Raw genomic sequence first — 13969 nt, 5'->3', positions numbered from 1 at the left:
AAAGTGCTCTGCCACAGTCCGTAATATAGTCTTTCAGAATTCTGTTTCTCTCAGGACTTTTGGCATTTTCTTGTCTCTGCCTCACTTGGGAAGAGAGCAGAGCCTTTACTAAGATTCCTGTCTTGGCTTTACAGGTGAACAAGAATGACATCAGGAAGAAAGTGCGGCGCCTAATGGGAAAGTCCCACATTGGGCTGGTGTACAGCCAACAAATCAACGAGGTGCTCGATCAGCTGACCAACCTGGTGAGCACAGCAGACCGTCCCTTGGGTTTCCTTCATTCTGCGTGTCTCCCTTCCTATACAGAGCTTCCCCAAGGAACACGTATGCAGCCCAATCATGCCTAGTTTAGAGAATGGGGCAGTAGTTTAGAGAATGGATAGTTAATAGTTAGTAGTTTAGAAAATGGGTAGTTATAGTTAGTAGTTTAGAGAATGGGTGGTTAGTAGTTAGTAGTTTAGAGAATGGGTAGTTAGTAGTTTAGAGATGGGTAGGTATAGTTAATAGTTTAGAGAATGGGGCAGTAGTTTAGAGAGTGGGTGGTTAGTAGAGAGTAGTGTAGAGAATGGGTAGTTATAGTTAGTAGTTTAGAGATGGGTAATTATAGTTAGTAGTTTAGAGAATGGGGTAATAGTTTAGAGAATGGGTGGTTAGTAGAGAATGGGTAGTTATAGTTAGTAGTTTAGAGATGGGTAGTTATAGTTAGTGGTTTAGAGGATGGGGCAGTAGTCTGGGTGAGGTTTTAGCCCTTCTGCTCGGTGTTGGGACTCAGTAATCCAGCTATTGTAGTACAGCAGTTTCCATGTGAGGTCTGCAGAACTCTGGGGATCCGAGATGAAATCTGTTCTCATCACAATACTAAATGCCTCTTTTTCTTTTTTGTTTTTTCTTTTGAGCACTTTTTCTCTGTGTAGCACTGGCTGTCTTAGAACTCACTCTGCAGACCAGGCTGACCTCAAACTCACAGAGATCTATCTGCCTCTGCTCTCTAAGTGCTGGGATTAAAGGTGTGTGCCACCAATGCCTAGCTAAAATGCCTTTTGTGACTGGTTAGTATTTGTACCAGAACTGCAAAAGCAGTCTTGAAGACAGTGGCACATTACTGTCATGACGCTAAACCATGTGAGTCCCACCTCAGCTCCATACATTCTGTTCTTTAAAAGAGACAGCTTTGTAAGCTGGACATGGTGGTGCATGCCTTTAATCCCAGCACTTGGGAGGCAGAAGCAGGTGGATCTCTGTGAATTCAAGGCAAGCCTGGTCTACAGAGAAAGTTCCAGGACAGTCAGGGCTGCACAGAGAAAACCTGTCTGGGGGGGGGCAGTTTGGTGAGAGGGCTCAGCAGGTAAAGGCACTACCTACTGAGTAGTAGTATAGTTCACCACCATCAATAACTCCAGATCCAGGAGATTCAATGCCAATTACTGGTCTGTGTGAGCACCAGGCACACATGTATACACATTTAGGCAAATACTCATATACATAAAATAAAAATTAAAAAGCCAGTTTCACTTATGAATGTTCTTGATGAAACAATGAAAAATCACTTTTATTAAATTTTAGTCATTGCTTAGATGTCTTTTTAATATTTTGTGACAAAATTGGAAGTATACATAAAGCATTTCTGCTGCAAACCCCGTGTATTGGTTGTTGTGAGGAAAAGCAGTGATAAATTTGTGATAAATTAGCTTTGTTTAAGAAAAAAACATTTTCCTTATAAATATTAGGCTGAGTTGGCAGACACTTTTTAAAAAAGCAATACAGTGAACCAGTTCTCTGTTTTTTAAATTTATTCTTCTCTCATATATTACATCTCTGCTGTAGTTTCCCCTCCCTCCTGTCCCCCATTTCCTCCCCCTGACCTCTCCCTTTCTCCAGATCCACCCTGCTGCCTTCCCTCAGAAAAACAGCAGGCCTCAAACAACAAGTGACGCTAAGGCCAGGCACATAGTGCCACATCAAGGCTGGCCGAGGCCACCCAGGAGGAGGAAAAGGGTTCCAAAGGCAGGCAGGTCCAGGGACAGCCCCTGCTGCTGCTGTTAGGAGTCCAGGAAGAACACCAAGCTACACCCCCGTAGCATATATGCAGAGCCCTGGGGCACACCCATGCAGGCTCCCTGATTTCTGTGAGCCACTTGAGTTCCCAATAGTTGAATCTGTGGGCCATGTGAACTAGTTCTTTTAAGATAGGCAGTTGACAATATTTGTTGCCAAATTTTTAGACATGAAAAAAATTAGAATTTTGGAGCTTTTTTGTTTGTTTGTTTTTTTGTTTGTTTCTTTTTGTTTTTTAAAGACAAAGTTTCACTATATAGTCCTGGCTGGCCTGGAACTCACTATGTAAACCAGGCTAGCCTCAGACTCACAGAGATCCACCTACTTTTGCCACCCAAGTGGTGGGATTAAAGGCATACATCACAGTGTCTGGCCAGCTTTCCAGTATTTTAAGGCTTTTCTAATAAGATCGATGATGTAATGGATATGATTTTTAAAATAACATATACTGAAGTATTAATATTTGGTTAGTATCTTTTCTAATATGCTGTGTGATATTCAAATACAAATGAGGGCAGATTTTCTACTCAAGGTGTAGAAAGAACAGGCGGGCTTTGCTGTATAAATGCCCATTGATGTGTTTTCAGATACACATGGCAGCTCTAAGAGACTGCAGCTCTCAGCTGCTGATCCCAGTGCTCCAGTGGGGGGGGGGGGCAGAGGAGCACTGCAGAGGAGCACTGCAGAGGAGCACTGCAGAGAGCTTGAGGCCAGCCTGGTCTAGAGAGCGTGTTCTAGGCCAGCAGGGTATAGAGGCCTGCTTCTCTGGAAAGGCCTTTAGATCTCCCCCTTTCTGGGGCCTACCTGTGAAGTCACACTTTCTTTATGTTCCTTAGCCAAAGCCACACACTCAGTAGCGTGTGCACAGAAACAAGGATGAGGATTTAGCTGTTTTCTTTTAGATCTCACCCCGCCCCACTCTCTCTCCTTACTCCCTCCCTTCCCCCTTTCCTTTTAGAGACAGCATCTCTCTCTCTGTAAAACCATGGCTAGGCTGGAACTTGCTATATAAACCAGGCTGACCTCATACTCACAGAAATCCTTTACACAAAAACAGCTCTTATTTTTAAATTGGATTTTTATTTGTTTTTGTGTATATGTGTTAGAGAACAATTTGCTAGAGTTCTCTTCTACTGCATGGGTTCTAGAGATCACACTCAGTCTGTCAAGTTCTTTACCTTCTGGGTGTCTTGCCAACCCCTTTTTTTATTTTATTTTGTTCTATTTTATTTTTGAGACAGATCTCACTATGTAGCATTGGTTGGCCTGGAACTTAATATGTAGACCAGGCTGGCCTCAAGTTCACAGAGTTCCACCTGATGCCGCCTCTCTCGAGTGCTGGTATTAAAGGTGTGCACCTTAGTTTATTTATTTTTTTCTGATGAGAATGAGATTTCATGGCTCACTTGGTACTCAACTACGAATGATCTTAGATCCTCTGGCCCCAGCACCCAAGTTCTGGAGAAAACAGGTGCACACCAGGGCCAGCCCCTTCCTCTGTACTCCTCCCATCTTTCTTTTTTTGTTTTGTAATGTAGCTCAGGCTGGTCTCAAACTTGTGATCCTCCTGCCTCAGCCTCTTGAGTGTGTGTGGTACCTTGCCTAGCCCAAGAATACAGCTATTTTTCCCCAAACCAAACACTAATGAGATTTGTAAGTAAAACACTGATACTCTTTTCATTGTTGCTGTTATCAAGAGAAATACATTTTATAAAAGGTGTGTTCTTTATCATCTGCTTGGCTATCGGCAATTTATTACATCCCGATCACATCCCCATCACAGCTCCCCCCTTCCCAATCCAATTATTTTTAAACGAATTGATAAACATTAAAATGTTATTAATATTTTAAGAGTAGTAGGCATAGCTATAACTCACATAAACAGAAGTTCTTTAAGATCTTAAGTTTTTAAGAAGGATAGGGACCATGACTCCAAAAGTCTTTGGTCCTTCCCCGTGGCCAGTGCCTAGCAGTGGGCACAGTGGCGTACATGCCTTTAATCCTAGCACTCAGGAGGCAGAGGCAGGCTGATCTCTGAGTTCAAGGACAGCCTGGTCTACAGAGGGAGTCCAGGACAGCCAGGGCTGCACAGAGAAACCGTGTCTTGAAACAAAGAAACAAACCAAACAAACAAACAAAAAGATAGGGCTAAGGAAACTGTTAGGAATTTAATTACTAAGTGAGACTTTATTTTTTATTAATTATTTTATTTATTTACTTTTCAATGTTGTCCCTCCACAAACTCTACCCCCATCCCTACTCCCTGAGGCATTTTTTTAAAATTCCAGATCTGTGTGTGAGAGCAACTTCTGAAAGTTTCTAAGCATCTCTTTTTCCTCAGAGTGGACGTGATCTCTCCATCCGATCCAGTGGCAGCCGGCACATGAAGAAGCAGACGTTTGTTGTGCATGCAGGGACGGACACCAATGGAGATATCTTTTTCATGGAAGTGAGTTGATGTTGGAGAATCAGAGGAATATTCAGAGATACAGAAGCTCCTAGAGCAATGCTAGGGTTCCCCCCTCCCACCCCCGGTTTATCATTAATTTATCAAGTCACTTTGCAAATGACTAGGTAACTATGTGATCCCTCACCGTTTTTCTTCAGTATTGGTGTGTGATATAACTGCATTGTCCGTGAATGAGAACCTAACATGACGTGCTTGGGTGGCGGCTGCTGCATGTTCTAACCTCCTCTGCCTTCTGTTTCCTACTGTCCACATCCTTTCATCCGACAAGTGTCATTGTCTCCTTTGTATCCTCCAGGAGACTGTAGGCACGCACTAAGGTGTGACCGTAGCCAGGCAATGGTGGTGCACACCTTTAGTCCCAGCACTAGGAGGCAGAGTCTGAGGCCAGCCTGGTCTACAAAGCGAATTCCAGGACAGCCATACCTCTGTGTATTAGAATAAAAAAAACTTTATTCTTTTATCTTTCCTTCTTTTAAAAATTTATATTTATTTATGTCCGTGTATCACAGCCTGTGTGTGGAGGTCAGAGGATAACTTATAGAAGTTGGTTTTCTCTTTCCACCATGTGGACTCTGGATATCAAACTCAGACTCAGATTTTCAGCCTTGGCAGCAATTACCTTTACTCGCTGAGACATCATGGCACACTGTTTCCATTTTTGTTTGTTTTTGTTTTGTGTTTTGTTTTTGAGACAGGGTTTTACATAGCCATAGCTGGCCTGGAACCCACTGTATAGACCAAGCTAGCCTTGAACTCACTCACATAGATCTGTCTGTCTCTGCCTCCAAGTGCTGGGATCAAAGGCGTGCACCCCTTGGCCACTTTGATAGCTATAATTCTTAAGCATGTCCTAACACAGATTCCACCCATTGCAAGGTCTTTTGCTGAAGAAATTCACTTTCTGCCTTTAGGGCATCTAGACTTTTTTGGTGATCACATCTCCTTGATCCTGTTTCTCAGTCATTTTTATTTCTTATATAAACTATTAGCCCAGTAGAGATGCTTGATTTTAGATTCAATGTTTTGGCAAAAATACCTTTTAAATAAGTGTGGTCAGGAGCAGAGAAGAGAGGGCTTGGATGGAGAAAGATTTAAAGAGCATCAATATGTTAATAATAATCATATAAATTATAACTTACTTGTTTTATGTGCCACCACGTGTGCATAGAGATCAGGAGATAACTTTGTAGAGCTGGTTCTATATCGTTCCATGTTTATGAGGGCTTAGGGGACCAAAATCAAGTTCCTTTCTGGCTTAGCAAGCACTGACTGGCTGGGCCATCTCATTGGCCCCAGTTGCTATGGTTTTGCATCATAACTAGATTGTCTAAACAGCTAACTGGGCACTTTCTGTGTGTGAACACTCAACTGTCGAGCTTCGTCCGCAGACCTACACCTGGCTTTGGATGCACATTAAGAATTTTATGCATGTTGTGATAGGAGTGATGGTACACTCCTTTTATTCCTGCATTTGGAAGGCAGAGGCAGGATGATCTTTGCGAGTTCAAGCCTGATCTACATAACAAGGTTCAGGACATCCAGGAGTGCATAAGAGTGAGACACTCTCTTTAAAAACAAAAACAGAACAACACAAAAAGTGTGCATATTAATACATTTAATAGTTGTTACTGTCAGTGAGCCCCTCCTTAGCCGCGAGGCGACATCAACAAAGGAGCTTGCTCTGCACGACACAGCTGGGTGTGGTGGAGCTAGCCTCTGAACCCACACAGCCTGGCCTTAGGCCCACGCTCCAACCAGTGTGCTACACTGTCACTCCAGTAATTGGAGCTATGAGAATGGGTGACTCCATCTGGAGAGAACTATAGAACAGCTAAAGCATATGTCAGGGACCTTGATTCTTCTTCTTCTTTTTTTTTTTTTTAAGATTTATTTATTTATTCTGGTTTTTTGATTTGTTTTTTTCTAGACAGGGTTTCTCTGTATAGCTCTGGCTGTCCTGGAACTCACTTTGTAGACCAGGCTGGCCTCGAACTCAGAAATCCACCTGCCTCTGCCTCCCAGAGTGCTGGGATTACAGGCGTGCGCCACCACTGCCCGGCTTAAGATTCATTTATTAATTATATGTAAGTACACTGTAGCTGTCTTCAGACACTCTAGAAGAGGGAGTCTGGTTATAAGCCACTACATGGTTGCTGGGATTTGAACTCAGGACCTTTGGAAGAGCAGTCAGTGCTCTTAACCGCTGAGCCATCTCTCCAGTCCCGGGACCTTGCTTCTTAATGCTTATCATCCTGGGTAGAGTAATTTTTATGCAGTAACCATTGTCCGTGTGTCACTTACGGAATTATAAAAGTATTTTCCAGTAGAATTCAGAAGTAAATTCCAAATAAGGTAATTTAGTGAATTCTAAATAAAAGTATTTAGAGAAGAGCTAAGACTAGAAAATGTACTGGCCCCAGTGTTTTCTCCTGTTATGCCTAACCTCCTGCTTGGTAACAGAGCTGATTCTCCATGGTTGTGAGATGGAGGCAGGAGATGTACTCCAAGCCCTTGGTCTAGAGAGCAAATACGAGGTGGTACATATCAGATTTGGACAGTGTGCATTTTCAACTATTCCATTTCTGTCAGTAATCCTAAGCAAACATATGTCCAGCAGATCACTGCTTGTGTTCCCCCTAAGGGGACCCTGAGTACTGGGAAGAAAACTCCACTGTAGGGCTGTCCCAAGGTCACCTGCCATCCTTTCCCTGTGAGGTGCATGTAGTGTGACCTGGGATGGTAAAACCTGCCAGAGACCGGGGCTGCTGATGGCGCTGTCTTTCCAGGTGTGTGACGACTGTGTGGTGTTGCGCAGTAACATTGGGACAGTGTACGAGCGCTGGTGGTACGAAAAGCTCATCAACATGACCTACTGTCCCAAGACCAAGGTCCTGTGCTTATGGCGTAGAAACGGCTCCGAGACCCAGCTCAACAAGTTCTATACCAAGAAGGTACTCGGGTCTCTCTCAGGGCTGGGGATTGGATAGGCATTTAAGACTAAGTTCTGAATTTCTCACTGAGAAGTTAACAATCCCCAAATCCACCTAAAGCCAGACTTTGGCCTCCAGTGCTCGTGAGGAGTGCTGACACTGGCTCTGAGGCCGACATTGACCTTACTTAGCCTTTGGGAGCTCTAGAGCAGGGAAAATGGCAGCCTGGCGGGGCTCCTGTCACAGGACCTCCCCTCCCTGTGCCGCAGTGTCGGGAGCTGTACTACTGCGTGAAGGACAGTATGGAGCGTGCGGCAGCCCGACAGCAAAGCATCAAGCCTGGTGAGCAGCAGACACCCCGTAGCCTCCTCCTCACCGCAGACCCACTTAGACAGTTGGGCTGTGGGACTCGCACCTCACCGGTCAGCTGACACCTTCCTTTTACCACAGGGCCTGAGCTAGGCGGTGAGTTCCCTGTGCAGGACATGAAGACTGGAGAGGGTGGCTTGCTTCAAGTCACCCTGGAAGGGATCAATCTCAAGTTCATGCACAACCAGGTATGCACAAGCAGTGGTAGGCGGCCTCCAGGCCCTAGCATTTTGTTATCTATATAATAAGATCAGTTTCCAGGCTCTCAGTGCCCTCCCAGTGAGTAAGAGGGAGAGCCTTGGGCAAAAGAGAGGTGAATGGCTAGATGGAGCAAGAAACCAGAGGGGAGGGCACAGTGACTGGCAAGACCACCAGGTTCTGAGCAGATGCAGCAGGGAGCCTGTGTTGGGAACTGGGAAAGAGAAAGGCTTGGTGGCTGTGCTGCCCACCCATTAGACGCACACAGTGTGAGTGGGAGCGTCTCCCTTGGGCCCTCGTGCGTGTCTCTGCCTTCCTGTCTTCCCAGGGTGTGCTTCTCTTGGTGGTTTTGCTTTGAGAGTGTAGATTGGCTGATCTCCCTGTGTACTTCGTGTGTGTGTGTGTGTGTGTGTGTGTCTGTCTGTCTGTCTGTCTGTCTGTCTCTGTCCTCTCCAAGTATGGGTGTTTGCCTTTTTCTGCTGATTCTTGTCCTTTCTCTTCCTCTGGATGTCTTCCCTCTGCCCTGCTCCACAGGCCTCATGCCCTGCCTTTGATGGGGGAATGCCTCAGGATCCTTTTCCTACTGTGATTCCATCCTAGGAGCTGACTTCTCTTTTTCTTCTTGGTCTTTTAACACAGTGATCCTTTTTCTCTCAGTGGACATTCCTTAAGCTAATTCCCTCTGAGGCCAGCGCATCATCCCAGGTCCGTTCCCGGCTCTGACTCCTCACACAAGTGCCTTTCCTCCCCTCCCTTAAAGTCCCCAAGACTCTGACCTAGGTCCTAGTATGATATCCTGAAGCCCCTGGCCAAGCCACAGGAACTCAGTGGAGGTGGATATCTGACTGACATTACTTTGTCCCTCCTTGCCAGTTTAGCTGGGAAGACATCTACCTGGGAAGTTTAGCTAAATACAAGAAATGCAAGAAATAGCTGAATAGCTGCCCAGACACCCTGTCCCTCTATTAGTGTATTTCTAGTCTGGAACCTAGTGTGACAGCACACCCATAACAACTATGGGTCTCCCAAGGAGAGGTAATGCCTACCGACTTTTTCAGACCACGAAGGAGCTAGAGAGTGGCTTCTGATTGTGTTTCACTGCTGTGCCCCTTGCTTCCCAGAAAAGATGAGCTCTTGTTAATTCATACCCAGACCCATGCCCACCTCCTTGTTCAGTGCTCAGTATTTCCCATCCCAGGCCTTCCACATTAACAGTTGCACACCATTTCCAAACTGTACTAGAAGGCCTGGCTCCTAGAAGTAGCGTCCTCCAGAGAGTCCTAGTGAAGGGTGACTTCTGGGTCTGACTCCACAGTCTAGAATATTAAGGGAGCAGTGGCTTGTGACCTGACCCACCTTCTGCCGACAGCAGGCAGCCGGGGTGAACAGAGCTTTGGTCCTCAGTGTGGTTATGCATTTGGACTAGCAGACGGAGAAGCGTAGATTTGGAGTCAGAATGTACTTGGATCTCAGGCTTCATTCACAAGCAAACAAATGTTCTGATCCTGTTTCTTTCTCATCTGTAACATGGAGACAGTGCTGTAACAGTTAGATAAGGTTGTCAAGTGCTAAGGCAGTGATCAGCACACAGTTATTAATGTCACTGCATACTTCTTGGGAGGTCCTGGATCCTGTGTCAAGGAAGATAAGATCATCTCCCACCCCGAGGACAGTCTGAGGGGAGCTTTGCACCCGTGCCAGCCCTCTGCGCCGGAGGAGGATGTATGGAAGGGTAGAGACCTGAAGGACCCGAGTCAGAGATCCCTGGGGCACTGTGTCCTATGAGTGCTGCTGGGCAGAGGGTATGGGTGGGTAGCCCAGGCCAACAGAGGGGCCTTCGGGTTGGGCGTGACCATTAAAACTAATGCCTTCATTTCTCTCCCATGCTTTCTCCTCCGGCCAGGAGCGGAAGGTACTTGCCCTTTCTGCTTTCTTCGCTTCTTAGCGCTTTTGATTGTGTGTGTGTGGATTCTTATGTCTTCCCTTTGGGAACTAGGTTTCCTTGGGGAGCACGGGCTGTAGCTGGGAGAGTGGGCTTCATGGGGCAGGGGTGGAGCCTTTGGGCCTTACCCCCGCCCCCTCCCTCTCTTGCAGGTTTTCATAGAGCTGAATCACATTAAAAAGTGCAATACAGTTCGAGGCGTCTTTGTCCTGGAAGAATTTGGTAATTACACTATTTTGCTCTTAGGTCTGGACTCACACGGCAGTAACTCAAACCTTGGAGCTCCAGAGGAGGGACTAGGGCCGGGGGGACAAAGCCTCTGCAGAGAGGTCAGGAGGAACAGGAGTGACAGGAGGAAGGAGCCCTGGGAAGACATAACAGAGAGGAGAAAGACAGGATAGCCAGTGGTCCCCGAAGGGCAGGAAGCCTTGGACAGGTTAGAGACGAGAATGGTGATGATGTAGTTCCTGGTTTGGCCGCCCAGTGGTCAGAAAGTTCTGGGGCAGAGCAGACTGGCGATCCTCAAGCCCCGTCATGTCCGTGGTGCCTCCTGCCGTCTCTCTAGCAGCCCAACAGGGTTCCACCCAAGCCTCCCTGGTCCCGCCCTGGTTCACCCTGGCCTCTGTTCTAGAGGAGGGCACGAGGCATCACAGGCAGACTCAGCTGAGGCCAGAGAAGGCTTGCGGGCCTCAGAGGCAGAAGGGCAGGTCTCTGTGGAGCTGGATCCAGCCAGCCTCCGCACACAGGCACTGAGGAGTGGTGTAGTGGGGCTCACCCCAGGCTTTGAGTTCCTGCTGTGTCTGTGCTTCATTCTTTCGTGCCCCTCATCGCTGCTATGAAAACCTTCGTTCTCCAGCAGGTAACGTGACCTTGGCTCCTGCTGCCTCCCCTCAGGCCCCGCTCGGGCCCTGCAGTGGGTGGTGGGCTCTTTTCGACCACCCTAAGTGCTTCCGTGACAAGTGGTCTCTCCCTCTTCTGCCACCCTCTCCCTTCCCAGCGCCCCTCCCCCTCGGGCTGGCTCACTGTTCTGAGTTCTCTCTTCACTGTGCTCCCTTCTCTCTTTTGCCAGAGAGATACTTGAGTAACTCTTCTAACCCAGGAGAATGATCTGGGGCCTCTTCCTTTGCCTCTGATGAGTTTTTTTTTTTCATGCTAACACTGGGTTCTGGGTGTTCTACCTCCCAGGGTCAGAAGAAGGCGTGGCCAACTCTCTTTCCATCCTTTCTGCTCCCAGAGGGATGCCACGCCCTCCTCCCAGTCTCACAAGGCCACAGCGATGGCGGGACCTGGGCACCCTACTCCTTCCTCTGGCCGGGCGCAGACCCTGCATGGCTGGGATGGGTTGACTCCTAATCTTGCATTCTGGGCTGTGGACATGTGTGTACCTGCCTGATGCTCCCTGTCACCTGCACCCGGGTGCTGTCCTCGCCTTTCTCTCCTGATCAGTGTGTCTGCTCCAGAGCCCTCTGACGCTCTCCCTCACACAGGCAGGCCCAAGATTCTCCTGCCTCACAGGAGTTGATGTCTCCTCCAAGTCTGATGTTGGGTTTAGTATTCTAGTACTACATATAACCTTATGACCCTCTGTGTGGGGGTTGTGGGAGGAATGATATTTATCATGACTAGATCTGTGGGCTCTGGTGACAAGGATGAGTTCAAGGGCATCTCAGCAAGGGAGGCACAGGCTAGAGACCACTCTCTTCCCTACTGCAACTCCTCATAAGCCCTGGACAGTAGTTGTGACCAGGCAGGAGAATCGCCAGCCCTCCCACCTTGGGACACCCGAAGAAGCATGCAGACCCCAGCCATCAAGTAAAGAGCCACAGCAGACTTCCGGTGTCTATTTGATGAGTCTGCCTGGACGACCCAAGGAGTCTGGCTGGACAGGCCGGGCTCTGTTCTGTCATGGCCTAAGCCGCCACAGCCACTGTGAGAGGACACAGAGGGAAGGGGAGCCTGGTGCCGGGCGCCGCCGCCCAGGGGGAGTAGAACACTGTCGCTCTTAGTTTTGAACTTTCTGTTTTGTCTCTTGCCCGTCCGGTTTTAGTTCCTGAAATTAAAGAAGTGGTGAGCCACAAGTACAAGACACCAATGGTGAGTTTGCGTCTCAGCCACGACAGGCCGAAGCACACAGGGCTCCCTGGGGACCTCCGACACGAAGGGTGGACCCTCACGGGGGATTGGTTGGTCTAGATGCCAGTGGTTCAGCTCAAGTCGAAATACATCTTTCATCTGGGGTACATGTGATGACCCCCTCTCAAAGGAGAAAAGCTTCCAAAGACATGTCTGAGGCTCACTCAGACCAGAGGCCTGTGCTAGTGTCAGGACAGGCCTCGTACTCTAGGCTGACCTGCCGCTGCCGCCTGTGAAGGTGCAGGAGTCTCAGCGTGGCTAATCCAACGGGCGCTCTGTTCCCTGCAGGCCCACGAGATCTGCTACTCTGTGTTGTGTCTCTTCTCGTACGTGGCCGCAGTTCGTAGCAGCGAAGAAGACCTCCGAACCCCACCTCGGCCCGTCTCTAGCTGATAGAGGGGGTACACAGCTGGCCCCTCACCTCTTGCTGCTCCTAAGCACCGACGCTGCTGTGACTGAAATGGGGATGATGTGTGTGTGTTCTCCGCAAGCTCCTTCCCTCGGTTTAGCTGGTTCCATCTCATGTCTGAGTGTGTCTTTGTGTTCATCTGTCACGGGGCTAAGCTAGTCTTATTACCTTCTCTTCCTACAGTAGCAGATGAGCCTTCTGTCCCCTCAGGGTGAGAGAGAGAGAGAGAGAGAGAGAGAGAGAGAGAGAGAGAGAGAGAGAGAGAGAGAGAGAGAGAGAGAGAGAATGTGTGTGTGTGTGTGTGTGTGTCTGTGGGGGTCACTGTGAGCCCACTATTGCCTGTCCTTGAGATGTTTTGCACTGTAGTCCCTTGTCCTAGTCCTTATACCCTCTACTTTAGGGGTCTTCTCTCCCTCCTCTGTGACCTGGCACTGCGGGGCACCTGGGACTGACTGTTCCACTCTGGGAAGTGAGAGACACTTGGGGACAAGCCTTCCTGGCTGAGGGCCCCAGAGGAGGAGGAGGAAGGGAGGATTCCAGGGTAGCTCAGTAGGTGGCGTCCTCCCAGTTCCTAAACTGTGGCTGCACGTCAAGTCACGCCACGCCACGCCACGCCACGCCACGCCACGCCGCTGCCTGCCTGTCCCTGCTCCGCTCCGTTGATGAATGTCCCTGAATGACTGCCTTGTGCCAGGCTGGGATTTTTGCAGTGATCTTCCTGGCCTTTGACATGAGGGGACAAAGCAGTGAGGGGACAGAGGAGTGAGGTGACGGTGTCCCAGACAGCACCAGCTGCTCTGCCTGAGGGCCGGGGAATGGTGGGTCAGGGCCAAGCTGAGCTCAAAGCATGTGTGCCTGTCTGCAGGCAGAGTCTCCTGGCTTCGGTGCCAGAAGAACGCTATGGACTGGACAGGAGAAGAGTGTAAATATTTCAGCTCCACATTATTTATAGAAAAATGTACAGCTGTGTGATGTGAAATAAATGTCCTGAACTCTGCTTGAGCTCCCTGCATTCCTCTCAGCTCGGGCCTGAGGAAGGCTATCCCTAGCTCATCTGCACCCAGCATTGGCATCCTGAGGCCTGCTCCGGCCTCCTGCTTTCTGGGCTTCCTGGGGTGCCAGAAAGGACTACCAACTACACTACGGCTGTATAGGCCTGGGGCACGCTGGGCACTAGAGAGAGGAGGTGACTTGGGCATTCGTACCTGCACACCTTGATAAAAAAAAAAAAAAGTCATAGGAAGACACAGGTGCTGCTCTACGCCCCTATACAGGTGTGGCCAGGTGGGTTGTGATGTGACCTGGGCCTCCAAGGGCCTTTGGGGCCAGGGAGTAAAACCAAAGTAATAACCCAGGTCCAACCTTCATGGGATACCTAGGCCATGGAAAACTCTGGCTCTTATGGGCAGAATACCCTCCACACTGCCATGACACTTCTGAGACCTGCTGGCCACAAGATTTGT

The 13969-nt window shown here is 48.5% G+C and overlaps 1 protein-coding gene across 16 annotated transcripts in view; it reads left to right on the top strand.

The window, feature by feature from the left end:
• The window catches only part of Madd (MAP kinase activating death domain), a 42918-nt gene extending 29415 nt beyond the window's left edge, over window positions 1-13503 (top strand). For 10 of the 16 annotated variants that reach the window (XM_052182924.1, XM_052182935.1, XM_052182925.1 and 7 more), the window contains 8 exons: window positions 135-245; window positions 4397-4504; window positions 7312-7476; window positions 7725-7797; window positions 7906-8012; window positions 10117-10186; window positions 12012-12058; window positions 12386-13503. In XM_052182924.1, the coding sequence (XP_052038884.1) occupies window positions 135-245; window positions 4397-4504; window positions 7312-7476; window positions 7725-7797; window positions 7906-8012; window positions 10117-10186; window positions 12012-12058; window positions 12386-12490 (786 nt within the window). In that variant the 3' untranslated portion in view covers window positions 12491-13503. The remainder of the gene's footprint in view (window positions 1-134; window positions 246-4396; window positions 4505-7311; window positions 7477-7724; window positions 7798-7905; window positions 8013-10116; window positions 10187-12011; window positions 12059-12385) is intronic. The other 6 variants (XM_052182937.1, XM_052182938.1, XM_052182939.1 and 3 more) reach the window with 1 other exon arrangement.
• Window positions 13504-13969: the final 466 nt, after the last annotated feature.

This window comes from Apodemus sylvaticus, chromosome 5 (assembly GCF_947179515.1).
Source record: "Apodemus sylvaticus chromosome 5, mApoSyl1.1, whole genome shotgun sequence".
Classification (NCBI taxonomy): domain Eukaryota; kingdom Metazoa; phylum Chordata; class Mammalia; order Rodentia; family Muridae; genus Apodemus; species Apodemus sylvaticus.
Note: the sequence above shows the minus strand (reverse complement) of the source record. Positions and strands in the feature narration are given on the sequence as shown.